Source organism: Olea europaea, unplaced genomic scaffold (assembly GCF_002742605.1).
Source record: "Olea europaea var. sylvestris unplaced genomic scaffold, O_europaea_v1 scaffold2552, whole genome shotgun sequence".
In the NCBI taxonomy this organism is placed as follows: Eukaryota; Viridiplantae; Streptophyta; class Magnoliopsida; order Lamiales; family Oleaceae; genus Olea; species Olea europaea.
The window spans coordinates 68,708-82,226 of record NW_019243796.1 but is presented as its reverse complement, the minus strand read 5'-3'; the positions used below and the strand labels follow the sequence as shown (position 1 = coordinate 82,226).

At 34.7% G+C, this 13,519-nt stretch overlaps 1 protein-coding gene and 1 long non-coding RNA gene across 2 annotated transcripts; one reads left to right on the top strand and one right to left on the bottom strand.

Moving 5' to 3' along the window:
• The first annotated feature begins 45 nt into the window (after positions 1-45).
• LOC111382703 lies at positions 46-3,905 on the top strand. Its single transcript, XR_002700592.1, has 5 exons — positions 46-1,018; positions 1,964-2,044; positions 2,843-2,880; positions 2,984-3,097; positions 3,486-3,905. It is a non-coding gene; the product is annotated as an uncharacterized LOC111382703 (long non-coding RNA).
• Positions 3,906-4,794: 889 nt separating this feature from the next.
• On the bottom strand, positions 4,795-11,711 carry LOC111382707 (putative ubiquitin-conjugating enzyme E2 38). The gene is made up of 6 exons (XM_023006746.1): positions 11,496-11,711; positions 9,100-9,666; positions 8,956-9,019; positions 7,027-7,166; positions 6,611-6,922; positions 4,795-5,378 (listed from the first exon to the last, which is right to left on the bottom strand). The coding sequence occupies exons 1-6, from the start codon at positions 11,559-11,561 to the stop codon at positions 5,139-5,141; spliced, it is 1,389 nt and encodes a 462-aa protein (XP_022862514.1). The 5' UTR covers positions 11,562-11,711; the 3' UTR covers positions 4,795-5,138.
• Positions 11,712-13,519: the final 1,808 nt, after the last annotated feature.

Below are 13,519 nucleotides of genomic sequence, written 5' to 3'. Positions count from 1 at the left end.
TTTTTCATTTGAGTTTTCGATTTCATACTGCGATTACTATGGGTTTATAATATTTGCTATGAACAACAAATAATGTAGTGCGTTCTTCAGCGAGGGTTGGGCTGTTATCTAGCAGTGACATTAGTGAGCTTGAATCCCAGAATTGGCCAATTTATTATAGGTTGAAATATTATTACTTGAGCAATATAATTAAAAAAATATGAGGTCAACATTGGTTAGATCATAGACAGGCTTTACAGTGTGAGATGCTTAGAAGACAATTATGAGATCAAGATATGACAAAGAATATATGTATTTATTCCAAAGAGTTCCTTTCATTCTTCACCTTAGATATTGTCCATCATGTTACCTAACCAACGATCTCCTGAATCTGAGCAATTTACTCCTCAAATAAGCAGTCTTACAGGAATATGTTAGCCAATATAGAGGAAAAACAAGAAAGGGAAAAAGGATGTTCGGAAAAAAAATAATAATAATAATAAGGAATGTAAAATTCCTTATCTATGTTCGATGCTGAACATGTATCAACCTATAATATAATTTATGAATGGACATAAATGTACTGCCATATTAGAAGAGAATTTTTTTATCCTTTTCTTCTTTCTTTCTCTCTCTTTTCTTTTTCATTTTTGAATGTGTGCGCGCTCGCATGGAAAGGATGTGAGGGTGGAGATCAGCTCTTTTGAATTGAATGATATTTTTAAGGAGCCTAAGTTTATTTTGGAATAGATTTTATTTATATGCATAGGTATATGCCGAAATTTATGAGAGTCCATATCCTCTTTTTTACTTGGCATTGCACCCGAACATTATAAATGAAGTTCCTGTTAAATTGTTAATGGACAGCTGCGATACGTAGTATAGTGGCAACAATGTCATATTCTGTCATTTTCCATTATGTGATTGTAATTTCTGGTGGCTGAAATTTCAGGGCTACAAGGATTTGACTGGAACTGCATGGTCTTATGCATACTTCGTCAGCTTCTATCTTATTACAATCTTACTACTACTGAATTTGGTAAGCTGTAGCTAATTGCTAGGGTCCTGTCCTATGGCTTCTGTCAATTGAAATACTAAGTAGTGACATGTCTGTGTTGCTGTGCTGCTTATAATAATAACAAATTTGATAGAACCTGTATTTATGTTCGGTATTGCTAAATAACTCAAGAAATTTGGGGAAAACTTTTCACATTGCATATGAAAAGTCGAAATTTTGGAAAACATTTTATATGCTTAAACAGACCGTATATACTTTTACACATCAATTTCATTGAAATCGCTCTCTCTTATAATGATGTGGAATTTATCTAATGTGATTACACGGCAGGGTGGAAATAGAAAAGAAGAAAAAGACTAGAAATGATAACAAGCATCATTTGCCTCATTGTAATATGGATTAAACAAATTACAGGACTAGTATGGGAGTTCTAGATTTTGTTTAATGGATATCCACATGTATTTCGTTATTTAGTTATGTACACTGGCTTAAGCTAATTTGTTTATGGAGTTAGTTGAGTTAAACGTATAACGATATATTATCTTTAATTTAGAATTATGAATTTTAGACATTGCGGCATGATAATATATCTAATAATGCAAGTATTTAGAAGGGGAAAGGATTTTATTATTTCTTTTGGAAGGGACCCTTCCCTTCAAATTTTTTCCCTTATAGAAAAGTAGGAACAGGCAGAGGAGATTTTCTTTTTCTGTGATTCAATGGTTATTGTAAGTTAGTTAAGATTTCCTTGTTAGATTACCAAAACAATTAGTAAAGTTGAAATCAAGAGACTTAAATTGAGATACGAGTTTCAAATTCGTCACCATTTGTTATTTTGAAGTGCTTTGTTTGTCAGACCTTGTCAGGAGTTATTGAAATTCATTCTATCCATCTTGTTTTACTGAATCCCATTCTGTCAATATTGTAAAAAATAACTTCATAATCTTTTGGAAAATATCATTTCAGGTTGTGGCATTCGTATTGGAGGCTTTCTTCGCTGAAATGGATCTTGAAACTTCTGAGAAATGTGAAGATGCAACTGGCAAGGTTAGTGAAGAATTTGTGAGTTTCGACTGTGGGCAAAGAGACAAGTGATAGGTTAGCCATGTGAAGAGATCATGTAGTGTTAGTTAAGAGTAGAGCCCATTAAGTTATAACTACCTAAGAATTGTATTTAAGTCTCATGTGGTTCATGAAAACCAAGATCTTATACCATAATAAAACACTCATAATTAAGCTTGTGGAGTTATAAATAAAATCCAATAGTAATTAGTGGAAAGATCACCAGACTCGTGCTCATTTGGGAGCTTATAGTTTTTTCAATGTGGACAAGCTGGGCAATACTTCTTGCCATGCAACTCCCATTTGTATGTGAAGAGGTGAATCAATTAAAGGGCACTTTGGCTCAATCAAGAAACAGCAAAAAAGATGCAGTCACGAGCACAAACAAGGGAATAGTGTATAAATTGATGAAAGTTATATAAACATGACATATCCAAATTTTCAAGTGTAGCTTTGATACAGTGGTAATTGACCACTTAATTTTTAAGCTTAAGTTGTGAGAGAGAAATAAAAGTTATTTATTTAATGTCTTCGAGTGCATTATAGATTGCGTCTTCTACATTTGAAGGAAGTATCTTGGAAATCCAAATGATTTCCAGATTATTTTAATATTTTGCTAAGCTAAGCTTAAAAGGTGCTTATATTTATGTGTGGGTTTGTTATTCGGCCATAATTCATGGATTTGTATATATGATTTACCTTATAGCCATTCATGTTCGTACTTTTGATTTTGAATTGATATGTAAGAACCACTAAGTCAACCTGTATTCCTTCGCAATCCAGGATGAAATTCATCAGGGGCATCGACGACGTAATGTGGGGTATGTGCAATTGACTTGACACTTCTCAGAAATATCCCTTTATAAATTTAGAATGATACTTAATCTGGATCAACATTTTCCTGTTTTCCCCCAATTTTTTCAGCACGAAGACAAGGAGTCAGAGAGTTCAGATGCTTCTCCACCATATGTTGAGCGCTGAGCTGGGGAAAACAGAGTGCTCCTCCCCATAAAGTCGATATATTTCTTATCCTTGCAGGTAATTTCTTGAAAGCTCTTCATTTTTGCTTTATTTTTACTGTTTATGACTTCCTGGGGAATTCGTTAAGGTCTTCACAGCCATTCTTAGCCTAAGCAAATATTAATCACCTCATGTTCTTGGACACGGCTGAATTCAAGGACATATTGGAACTATTTTCTTCATGTCATCCTTTTTCTAACATAGACCCACTAATTTTGTGGGGGTGGGGGGGAGGGGGGTTAAGAATTACTCGTTTGCTTATGTTTTTTTCATTTGACACGAACTTGTAATCGAATAATTATGTACAAGGTGCACCAATATGGCATCTAATATATTTGAAGTTGGCAACTGAATTAATTTGTCACTGTTGGCTCTAATTGATGCATTTGTTTTGAAATTATAATAGGTACCTCCAACAAGAGAAGGACGAAACAAGTATTCAGGAGATGATTTAGCAATTTCAGAGATTTCCATCGATCCTGCTTTTGCGTCACCGAAGGCAAAAAATTGGACCCACTTCGTTTTCTGGAATATTACATATATTTTCTACCAGCTTTTTCTTTTTTTATTTATTTATTTTTTTGCCTGAATTGTTGAAGAGGACCCCCTACGGGTTCCCTTCTAGTCGAACCCCTATTCTATTGCTGGGATACAACTTTTTTGGGTGGTATTGTGTCCCAAATCCAATGGTAGTGGTGGTTTCTATGTGCATTTTGTGGATGGAAAATGTAAAGGGATTCAGTCTTGTGTTTGCAACACTTTTACAGGCATATGTATTCAAGATTGAGTAAAAAATTTATAATTGGACACTGGCATTTAGAAATGATTATGTGCTATAAATCTTAAATCAATATTATGTCTTTTGATAAAAAGAACTCCTCCACAAAGTGAACCGGACGTTGCCTTCTTCCAGTCATAGTACTCCCAACTGAGTTGTTTAGGTTTTGGAATTTCATCGGGGGTTTCAATTCGAAAGTTAGAAAATGTGGTACAGCTTCATCTCTCTCGATCTCTAGAATCATTTCATATATAACTTAACTACAAGAATAATGATATTCACCTAGATTCTAGATGATCATCCATCTATACGACAGTGAGATTGTTGTCACATTATTCAATGCATAAAAACGCAAAAAAATATATTTGAACTTTATTGAACTGTTCCAATGACCCTACTTGATATAGATTGATGATCGTCTAGATTTTATATAATAGCATTACTCTAACTGCATTTACACAGCTGTAATCGGCCTCATAAGCAAATCCATCGAACTGATGGAGCAGAAAAGGAAGAAATTGTATAAGCAAAAAAGAACTTGGGCAATCTCTGATACCATGTCGCTTGAGGTGACTTGAGCAAGATATATGTCCTTAAAAGGGTTGCTTTCATTCATTTCCAGAGGCAGAAATGCAAGTCTGAAATGAAATGATAGATGTAGAATATGGCACTGTAAATTGAGGACGACTAAGGAAAAGAGAGATTTCCATCGAACCCCAAAGTTCATTTCTCTTGCTTGCTAAAGGCCTACCCCAAGATTTTAGTGATTTATTTCGTAGTATCATATTTATTTATTTAAATAATAAAATATCAAATCTCTTCGGTAATGAGTACTTAACGACTGAATTTTCACCGCCGTCTACGCCTGTTATGATGTATTGGTATATTATATTAACGAAGACAAGCATTTGAAAAAACATGTTAAGAGACGAAACAATTCAACCAAACCATGCATGTTATTAACACATTTCACTATGTCCGTGTGATTAAAGTATCAATCAAACAAGACAAGAATGCTGTTATTCATTGCTCCAATCATATGAAAAGTACGTAGGATTTAGTCAGAAATGCAAGGCAGGGTACCATATCCAGTAGGGAGACTTGTCCTCGAGCCTATACCATCCAAACATTTTCACTTTTGGATCCCAAAGAGAGTCACATTTTTCTTCCAAACTGCTAATAAAAAGCCGTCAAATCGACATAGATAAAAGCATTGACAAGTCAAATTACCATCCTCCTCCCCCGTACGCATTATTTTAAGACCCACTGGAGAAACTATTATCAAGAACAGCGGAACTGCTCACAGTCTTCAGCACCAATCTTTGTGAAGCTTGAAACAAGACCATTTATCATTCCCCTTATAGAAGCCGCAAACTCTGACGAGGTGCCCTTTTTGCTACCATCCTGGATCTTTCCCTTGACCACGGAACCAACTACTGCACCCCCCATGTATGCTCTACATGCCGAAAGAATATCATGTGCATGAGAATGGAAATGACCTGTCACTAAATCATCGAAGTGCTGCAACCATATGAACGTTCGAAAATTAAGACGTCAAAAATAAAATCTTATTATAGAAGGGAAAACATAAGGTGTGCAAATATGCATAACAGCATAGCATTCAATCAAGGTTCAAATTTGCAAATTAACAAGTTTAAGAGGGAGGAAGGGACCAAAACTGATACAGCTTGTTTTAGTTGCAAAGGATATAGGGATCCCAATAATTCTGGCAATGATCCAAACGGAAGGATTCATGTAGTCAATCCTTACTTTGACTTCTGAAATACTCTTCTAATATTCAGGAAATACAGCCATTGTTTGGATTTCATCAAATTTGGCTAAAATCTTACTTTTTATGAAATGAGCGGTGGACAAGTGGATATAGTACTTGTGGATCCTCCAACATATGCAATTAAAATTAATGCTCGACTTTGAAAAGTAAAATTTAAGGTGAAAAAATGAAACCCAAACAAATGCATTTTATGATCAAATAGACATTCTGAGGTTTTGCTAACATCTTAGAAGGGGGATTAACAGGAGACTATTAGATTCAACAGACAGAACCTGGAGAAAAACATGTAGGAGAAGAATGGATATGTACCATAAGCCAGCACTTGTGGCCAAGCAAAGCATAAACCATGCCCAAGAGGTGAGACAAAGAGACACAACTCCAAATATACATCTTTTGATTCAGCATCAAACATATCTACTAATTCCCAATGTTGAACTACCACGTCTAAATGTTTAAACACTTAGAAAGGGTGACGTTTTTATTCATTTAAAATTTGTCTTCAACGCACTCCCTCGCATGCAAGCTGAACTCATGTTTATCTAAGATTTGACATGTACAAATTTTCCATTAATGGGTGGTGATGAAACTCAAATCCAGATCTTTAGCCTGCTTTGAAACAATTCTTTACAACTGGGTGGGGACAAGACTTGGACACAAACCCAAAAATCACCTAATCTAAAAGCTTAAGCTATTAGAGGTGAATTTCAAAAAGAAGGGTATTTGTAAACTTCAAGGTAGGAGAACTGAAATGCATGGCTCCACGGAGGAAAACTATTTCATAAGAGAAATGAAGCCAAAAGTTTAACTAAGGCAGCTTATTCTCTATGCTGTCCTATAAAATTTGCTCTAAGTTTCTAAAATTAATCGGCCATTATATGAAACAAAATGAACATCACCTCATTCAAAAGTAGCCATCCTGAACAAAAACGAGAATGTTGTTGACAAGGAGTCTGAATCATACCTTTGGAGGCCTTCTAAGAGTGTATACCATCGTTTTCAAGGATGAGACAAATACATCTTCATTGTATGACCTGGACTTCTTCTCTCCCTCTGCCCCAAGATATGTCGATTCAAACCCAGGCTCGTTGAAAAAGGGCTTTGCATTCAAAATAATTGCTTGAATAGACACCAAGACCTGCAGCATTGTTGATGAATTTGGCACCCAATTCTCATTTCCTTTACCAGTCCAAGTGTTAAGAAGGCTGAGACAGACTTTCCCACATTCGTACAAGTTTGGGTTTAATCGCAAGCCACCAGAATAGTAGTAAACCATCTATCAAGGATCATTCAAAAATCAGTGGGCGATAAATGTGTTTCAAATACCAAACGAAACAAAAAGTAGCATTTAAGACAAAGCTGTCCTCTCAAAATACATACTGGTGGTATGTCTGGATAGCTAGGAGGGAAGAGAACATCGAAGACAAATAGACCATCATGGTAAGGAGTGCCTTGTGGTCCTACAATAACAGCCCTCAAAAGATCCATCCTTGATTCATAAACTCTTACATATATCATTTCTGTGGAGGCAGAGGAAGCGGGGGTTATATGTAGTTCAGTGTAATCCTCAAAGATGCAAAAGAGATAATTGATAAAGAGAACAACATGGATCTGTCATTTCAGTAACATTTCAAACTAAGGATGCATCTTCTATACAAGTATCGGACAAGATGAAATAAATAATCTATATAAACACAGATGAATATTATGATTTGTCGAACTAAAAAGAGAAAACAGTGCGAAAGTTAGTCAAGATCAGATAATATCAGCCAGTAATTTTCTTATGACTACATGCCTTGCCTAATAGGTTCCAGATCTATTTCAGCAGATCCTACAAAGAATAAGTAGCCTGGCTTGTTAATTTCTATTGGCCTTCCTCTTCAATTGTAAAAATGCTGCAAAAATATGGTCACGATTTGCCACGTGTTTGTTCCATGAAAAAGTCTCTGACTAATGTTATCATCAACTAAAAATTTTATTCATACTAGTGGAGAAAGACCTCCTAAGGATAAGAGACATAGGGCTAAAGAGAGAGCTACAAAATTAGATTCAATCGAGATTTCAGATGAAGTGCACCACACTTGCACTATGACAATCATAAAAGTCTGCTTTTCAATATCTAATTATTAGTTAAATTATGCAACACTTCCACTATGACTATTTAGCAAGCTGTCTTTCTATTATCTAACTAACTATTCTACTACTCAAATATCTCATATTACATTACAAAATAATCTCTCCTTCTCCTGAGATAGAAAAATGCACAAATAATATGGTTCATCATAAATGAAGTACAATAGAAAGTACAGATGAAAACTGCAAAAAACTCGTTATAAATATCCAAGATTACAGAGCTGAATCGTTTTTGACATAAACAAATATTCTTCTATAAAATCTTTCGAGAAGCTTCAGGGTTAGTTAAACAAAAATATTGAGTGAAGATCAGAATAAGTACAGATTTTTTAAGATGAAAAGCTTTTTGATCACTGAACATCATCCACTAAATTTAGTTATATACTGTCAAAACACTTAATACTATGCTGCTATTTGCCATTTTTCCTTATACTTTATTCATTTTACAAAAAAATACATCATATAACAAAAACAAATTCATAGGAAAATACGATATTGCATATTTTACAGGTTAAACAACAATAATTTAGCATCCCCTGCTACTGTTGGTGATGGGAACCCAACCATCTCTTCCAAAAGCCCAGGCTTGAAGGTGATTAAATCCCACAATTATTAGACCCTAACAATACCCCACGGCCACAAATCCAACATCCACGGCGGCCCACTCCAAGACGACATTCACTTTATCTAACTAGCCCTTCTTTGGTTGCTAGTATTCGACACTTCGCTTGGGTGGTCGCCCCTTCTGGAATTTGAACCTATAACGTGGATCTACTCTGATATCAATTGATGGGGATCCAACCATCTCTCCCAAAAGCCCAAGCTTGAGGGTGATTGAATCCCACAACTATTAGACCCTAACAATAGGATGCTCTCGAATCTTCTTTCAGTTAGACCTCTGTTTACATATTCTATGAAACTTATTTTCCTCTCCACTCAATTTTTTTCAATAAAATAATTATGCACGTGGACCCATAACTTTTCCCTACTTTTTAATCATGAGTTCTCCAAAAAAATCACTTTTCATAAAATCTATTCTCAAAATATCTACATCAAATAGGCTTGAACATTAAATCAATTAATTTCCCAACAAAGATTGTGAACAGATAATAATAGGAAAAGGACATGATAAGAAAGGTAATATGCAGCTAAAACGTTGAATTCTTGCTCACTTACCAGGTAAGTTCTTCTCTAGAATTTTCCACTCATCCTGAATTTTCTTGCTCCATTCCTTGGGGGGCTGCCAAGATAAGAAATGCTACAGAATTAGCATATACAAGTATGTGTACAGGTGACGTGCTTTTTATAATGTGAAGCTACCTGTTGTCCTTCAAAGCCTGTTCTGTTATAGTGATGATCAGAACAATCATCAACAACGTCAAATCGTTTGAAATCTAGATACTTCTTCATAATTTCAACTTTGCTTTCCTCTTTCCCCTTCTCATTACAGCTCGATTCTGCAAAAGCTGATGAACTGCTTGAAGCAATGGCCTCAGTTTTGCAACAAGCCGGAATCGAAAGAGCATGTGCTGCTGCACTTGCAGAGTGACTCACCATGCCACCTTCAACCAGAACACTCTCATGAGTCGAAATATTTGAACCTGGAGTAGGATCACTTAACCAAGAAACTGACGCCTCCACCCCAGTAGGCAAATCCACATTATCAAATTGTTCCTGCAAGCTCGAATAAACATCATCGTCACCATACATATAGTTGTCACCATCATCCCCATAAATATCGCAGTCATCATCAGTTGCATCTTCACCATCATTGTCATCTTCCTCGCATGACATGTCAGAACGTGAACCATTAAGATTGTGCAAGTTAAGAGATCCAGATGCTGAACCAGCTACACTAGTAGAATTCTCCATATCGTCCATAGCCTCCTAGAAAGAGGGACAGATAGAAATTTAAGGCTGGGAAATAAAATAAATGGCCAAAGCACACAACAGTAAATAGGTGAAACACATAGCAATCGCAGTACCACGTGAGAAAAGTGACTAAGCACCAAATGGAGTAACATACCTACATGCATGTACGCATGCAAACAAACTTCATAATGAGAGCAAGTGAACCATCAGAAGCAAATGAACAAAACTTTTAAAAAATTTGAGGTGTGTCAGGAGCTGAAGTGGCACAGATAACTGCCAAACTTAGAAGCAATGTCCTTCGAAAATTACAATATACTGAAGATGCAACTAAACAGCATTTTCACTCAACATATTACCAATTCGAACAAAAAAAAAAAAAAAAAAAAAAAAGGACAGGACCAAACGGTTTGACTGTAGAAAACAGAAAGTGGTCCAGTCATATGCTAAAAATCATAAATACAAAAAATGGTGAAATAGGCTGGGTTTCTGGATTTCCTTTTTCTTAGAAAGAAGAACAAAATCTTTGTTAAGAAGTGATTCAGTCTCAACATATATCATGCTTTGTTTTTATGGATATCTGTGATATCATAGAACCTCCGACCCTTGACCCATTACCTTTTCCGATTCAAAGGCCAGCCAAGTTTTAAAACATTATATTTCATGCAATGGCTCTCCTTTCTAGTAATGAGATATTATATATGCCTATAAATGGAAGGTAGTTAGTTATTATTAGATTATTAGTCACTCAGCTCTCAGTAAAATTGTAAAAAAGCAATCATATTAAAGATAACTGCTGATGCTGCGCCATGCTCATTCTAAGAAATTGGAATTTGGATCCTCCACAAAGAAGCAAACAAGCCAAGAATGAAAAATCTTCAAAAGTTTTAGCTTATCTTTTAATCTTTGGAGGGTTGGACTTCGTTATCCTATGTCCCAAAACTCCCTGAAACAATGAAATGATCAACTAAAGCCGAGTACTGCGCAGTTGTTTCCACAATGTAAGTTCTTCTGTCTCTTCCTTATTCATGCATTGAGTTCTTTCACTATGACAATGCCTCATGATATATTGGGCAATGTTAGTGTCACTTATCTCTATGCCAAAAAATCCTCTATTCCACTCTCGCATGAAGCATTGACATTGACTTTCATTTTATTCACAGCAAAGATCAAAATGGCAATTTGCATATTTTCCCATGTTTCATCCTCCAATCAAATTGATAACTCCCTCACCATGCCACTAGCTTGCCTCCAACTTTACTGCCTTATTGGCGACATCACAAGCTCACCATCTTTCGGGCAAGGTAAAGACATTGCCATAAGGAATAAGTGTAAATCACATTTTTCAGATTTTATTTTGGTGGAATCTTGTAAGTTACGTAGTTACATAAAGATCAACAGTAACCACAATTATTAGCCTTGTAGTTGCATTTAGGAACTCCCTTCTGTATACATATACATACATATTTTTTTCTCAGCAAATACATACGAACGAATTGACCCTATACAATATTTTCTCCAAGTGTGTTTTCTTTAATGATTAGAGCCACCTTATTTTGATCAATTATTTGTCCAATTCACTAATTTTTCAATTTTCTATCATTGACACAAAACCCAGAAACTCAATTACGTTACTGCGCAAAAAATAAACAAATATCTACAATCACACAATTAAAATCCGACACCCACAATCAGACCTTAAAAGCATCCAAACCACCAAGAAAGCTATCGATCACAAGATGTCAAAATCAAAATTCCGTCCAGATATGAAAAACCCACAAATCAAAACTTTCAAAAAACGAAAATTCAATTGCTTGACGCTGGGTGGTGTGGGATTAGAGAAATACCTCACTCTGTTTAAGCTTCTTCGAAACAGAATCTAGTGAAGCCAATTCTCCGATTTCAACGTCCATTGAACTCAATATATAGGAGAGAGAGAGAGAGGCGGGGGGTGAGGGAGAGAGTGCAGTGAAGTACTATCAGGAAGTAAGTTGTAGGGAATGATAAAGTAGCCAATAAAGAGAGTCGCTCGCGCCTTCTTAGGTAAGTTTCCTACCCTATGCAGGAAGAGAAGTTTAAAGGTACAATCGTTACAACTGCTTGTGTATTTATTTTGCAACGTGGAAGTATATCATTGGATAAGGTGTGAACAGCCCAACGAAAATGAGTTGGTTCTTTGTTTTTATGGGGTTGCGATGTATTCTATAATTTGTGCAGGATCATATTTTTGTATTGTAAAATGACTGGAGTTGACTAGTATTCCGGTTTTGCCCCTGAAACTTCTATGAATTACAAATTTGCCCTTAGCGTGAGATATTTGTCAAAATATGGAAAATCCTTTGGTTTGGTTTCTAACTTCTTAAAAAAAAAAAATGGGGGAGGAGGGCCTACTATTTATGCAATAGTAAATGAATTTAATTTTAGTATGTATGATGTCATTTTTCATTTTTTATGTCAAACAAATGTTCTTTCACACATCATCCCACTGACATTAAAAAAATAATTATGTCAAACAAATATTCTTCCACACATCATGTTACTATTATTAAAAAAATAATAATAAATTTAGTAAATATAAACTGTCATGAGCACAAAAAAAACTCTTCACACATAAGTTTTAAAAAAAACTCTCCGCACAGTGTGAAGAGATGACAAACCATGTGCGGAGTAAAAGGGAAGAAAAAACTCTGCGCATAGTGCGGAGAGTTTCCCAACTCTCCGTACAATGCGAAATAAAAAAAAAATCTCTCCGCACAGTGCAAAGAGATGGCAAATACCATAGCAAAACCCTAAACACAATACAAAGAGATGACATTCTGTGCGGACTCTCCGTACAGTGCGAAGTAAAAAAAACAAAAAAAATAATTTCGCACGGTGGGGAGAGTTGACAAACTCTCCGTACAGTGCGAAGTTAAAAAAAAAAACAAAAACTCTTTTCACAGTGATTGTCACGTGCATTGCATGAATTTTGCTTTATCGTATTTTTATTAGTATATGAATTTTAGTTTTTTGGAAAGTTTTTGAAGTAATATCTAGAAATTTTCCATGATATAAGAAAATAATTGCAAATTATTTTTACAATTACATAACAGTATTGTGTCATCTAGAAAAATATACTTGTATATTTCATACTTAAATAAGAAATATACGAGATTATACAAATTATTTTGCTTTTATTCTTTGATAGTGTTGATATGATTGAGTTGAATATGAAAATTATAATTCTAAATTTTGTGTAATTCAATATTGAAAAATTGAAGATCGAGCAACATATTCGTATGTATTTATATTTCGTGCTTCATATATATTTAATATTTATTTTATACTTATATTGAAAAAATAAAAATCTGAAATTTTTTTTTAAATTCGATTTGGTAAGTAAATGTACGATATTCTACATTCTCGGTATTTGTAAGTGCAAAAATCGGTATATAAAAATACAGTAAGCTGCAAATATGGTAGGCAGCATATACAGTAAGTTGCAAATATGGTAGGCAGTATATACGGTAAGATGAAAATACGGTAAGTTGTTTACAAATACGATGGGCTGCAAATACGATAGACAGCACATATGGTAAGGTGCAAATTCGGTAAATTGTTTGCAAATATGGTAGGCTGCAAATACGGTAGGCAGCATATACGGTAAGCTGTATATACGGTAATTTGCCTACAAATACGATAAACTGCATATATGGATTTATAATTTGTTATAAATGTATAAAAGTTATTTAATATTGAATTTCTTAAGTATTAAATGTTGTAATTCAATATTATTTCCTTTTTTATAATTGTATTTTCTAGAATTAAAAAAAAAAAGTGGTTACGAAATTACTATTTTAAAATTTTTTTTTTTGTTGAAGATAAAAATGAT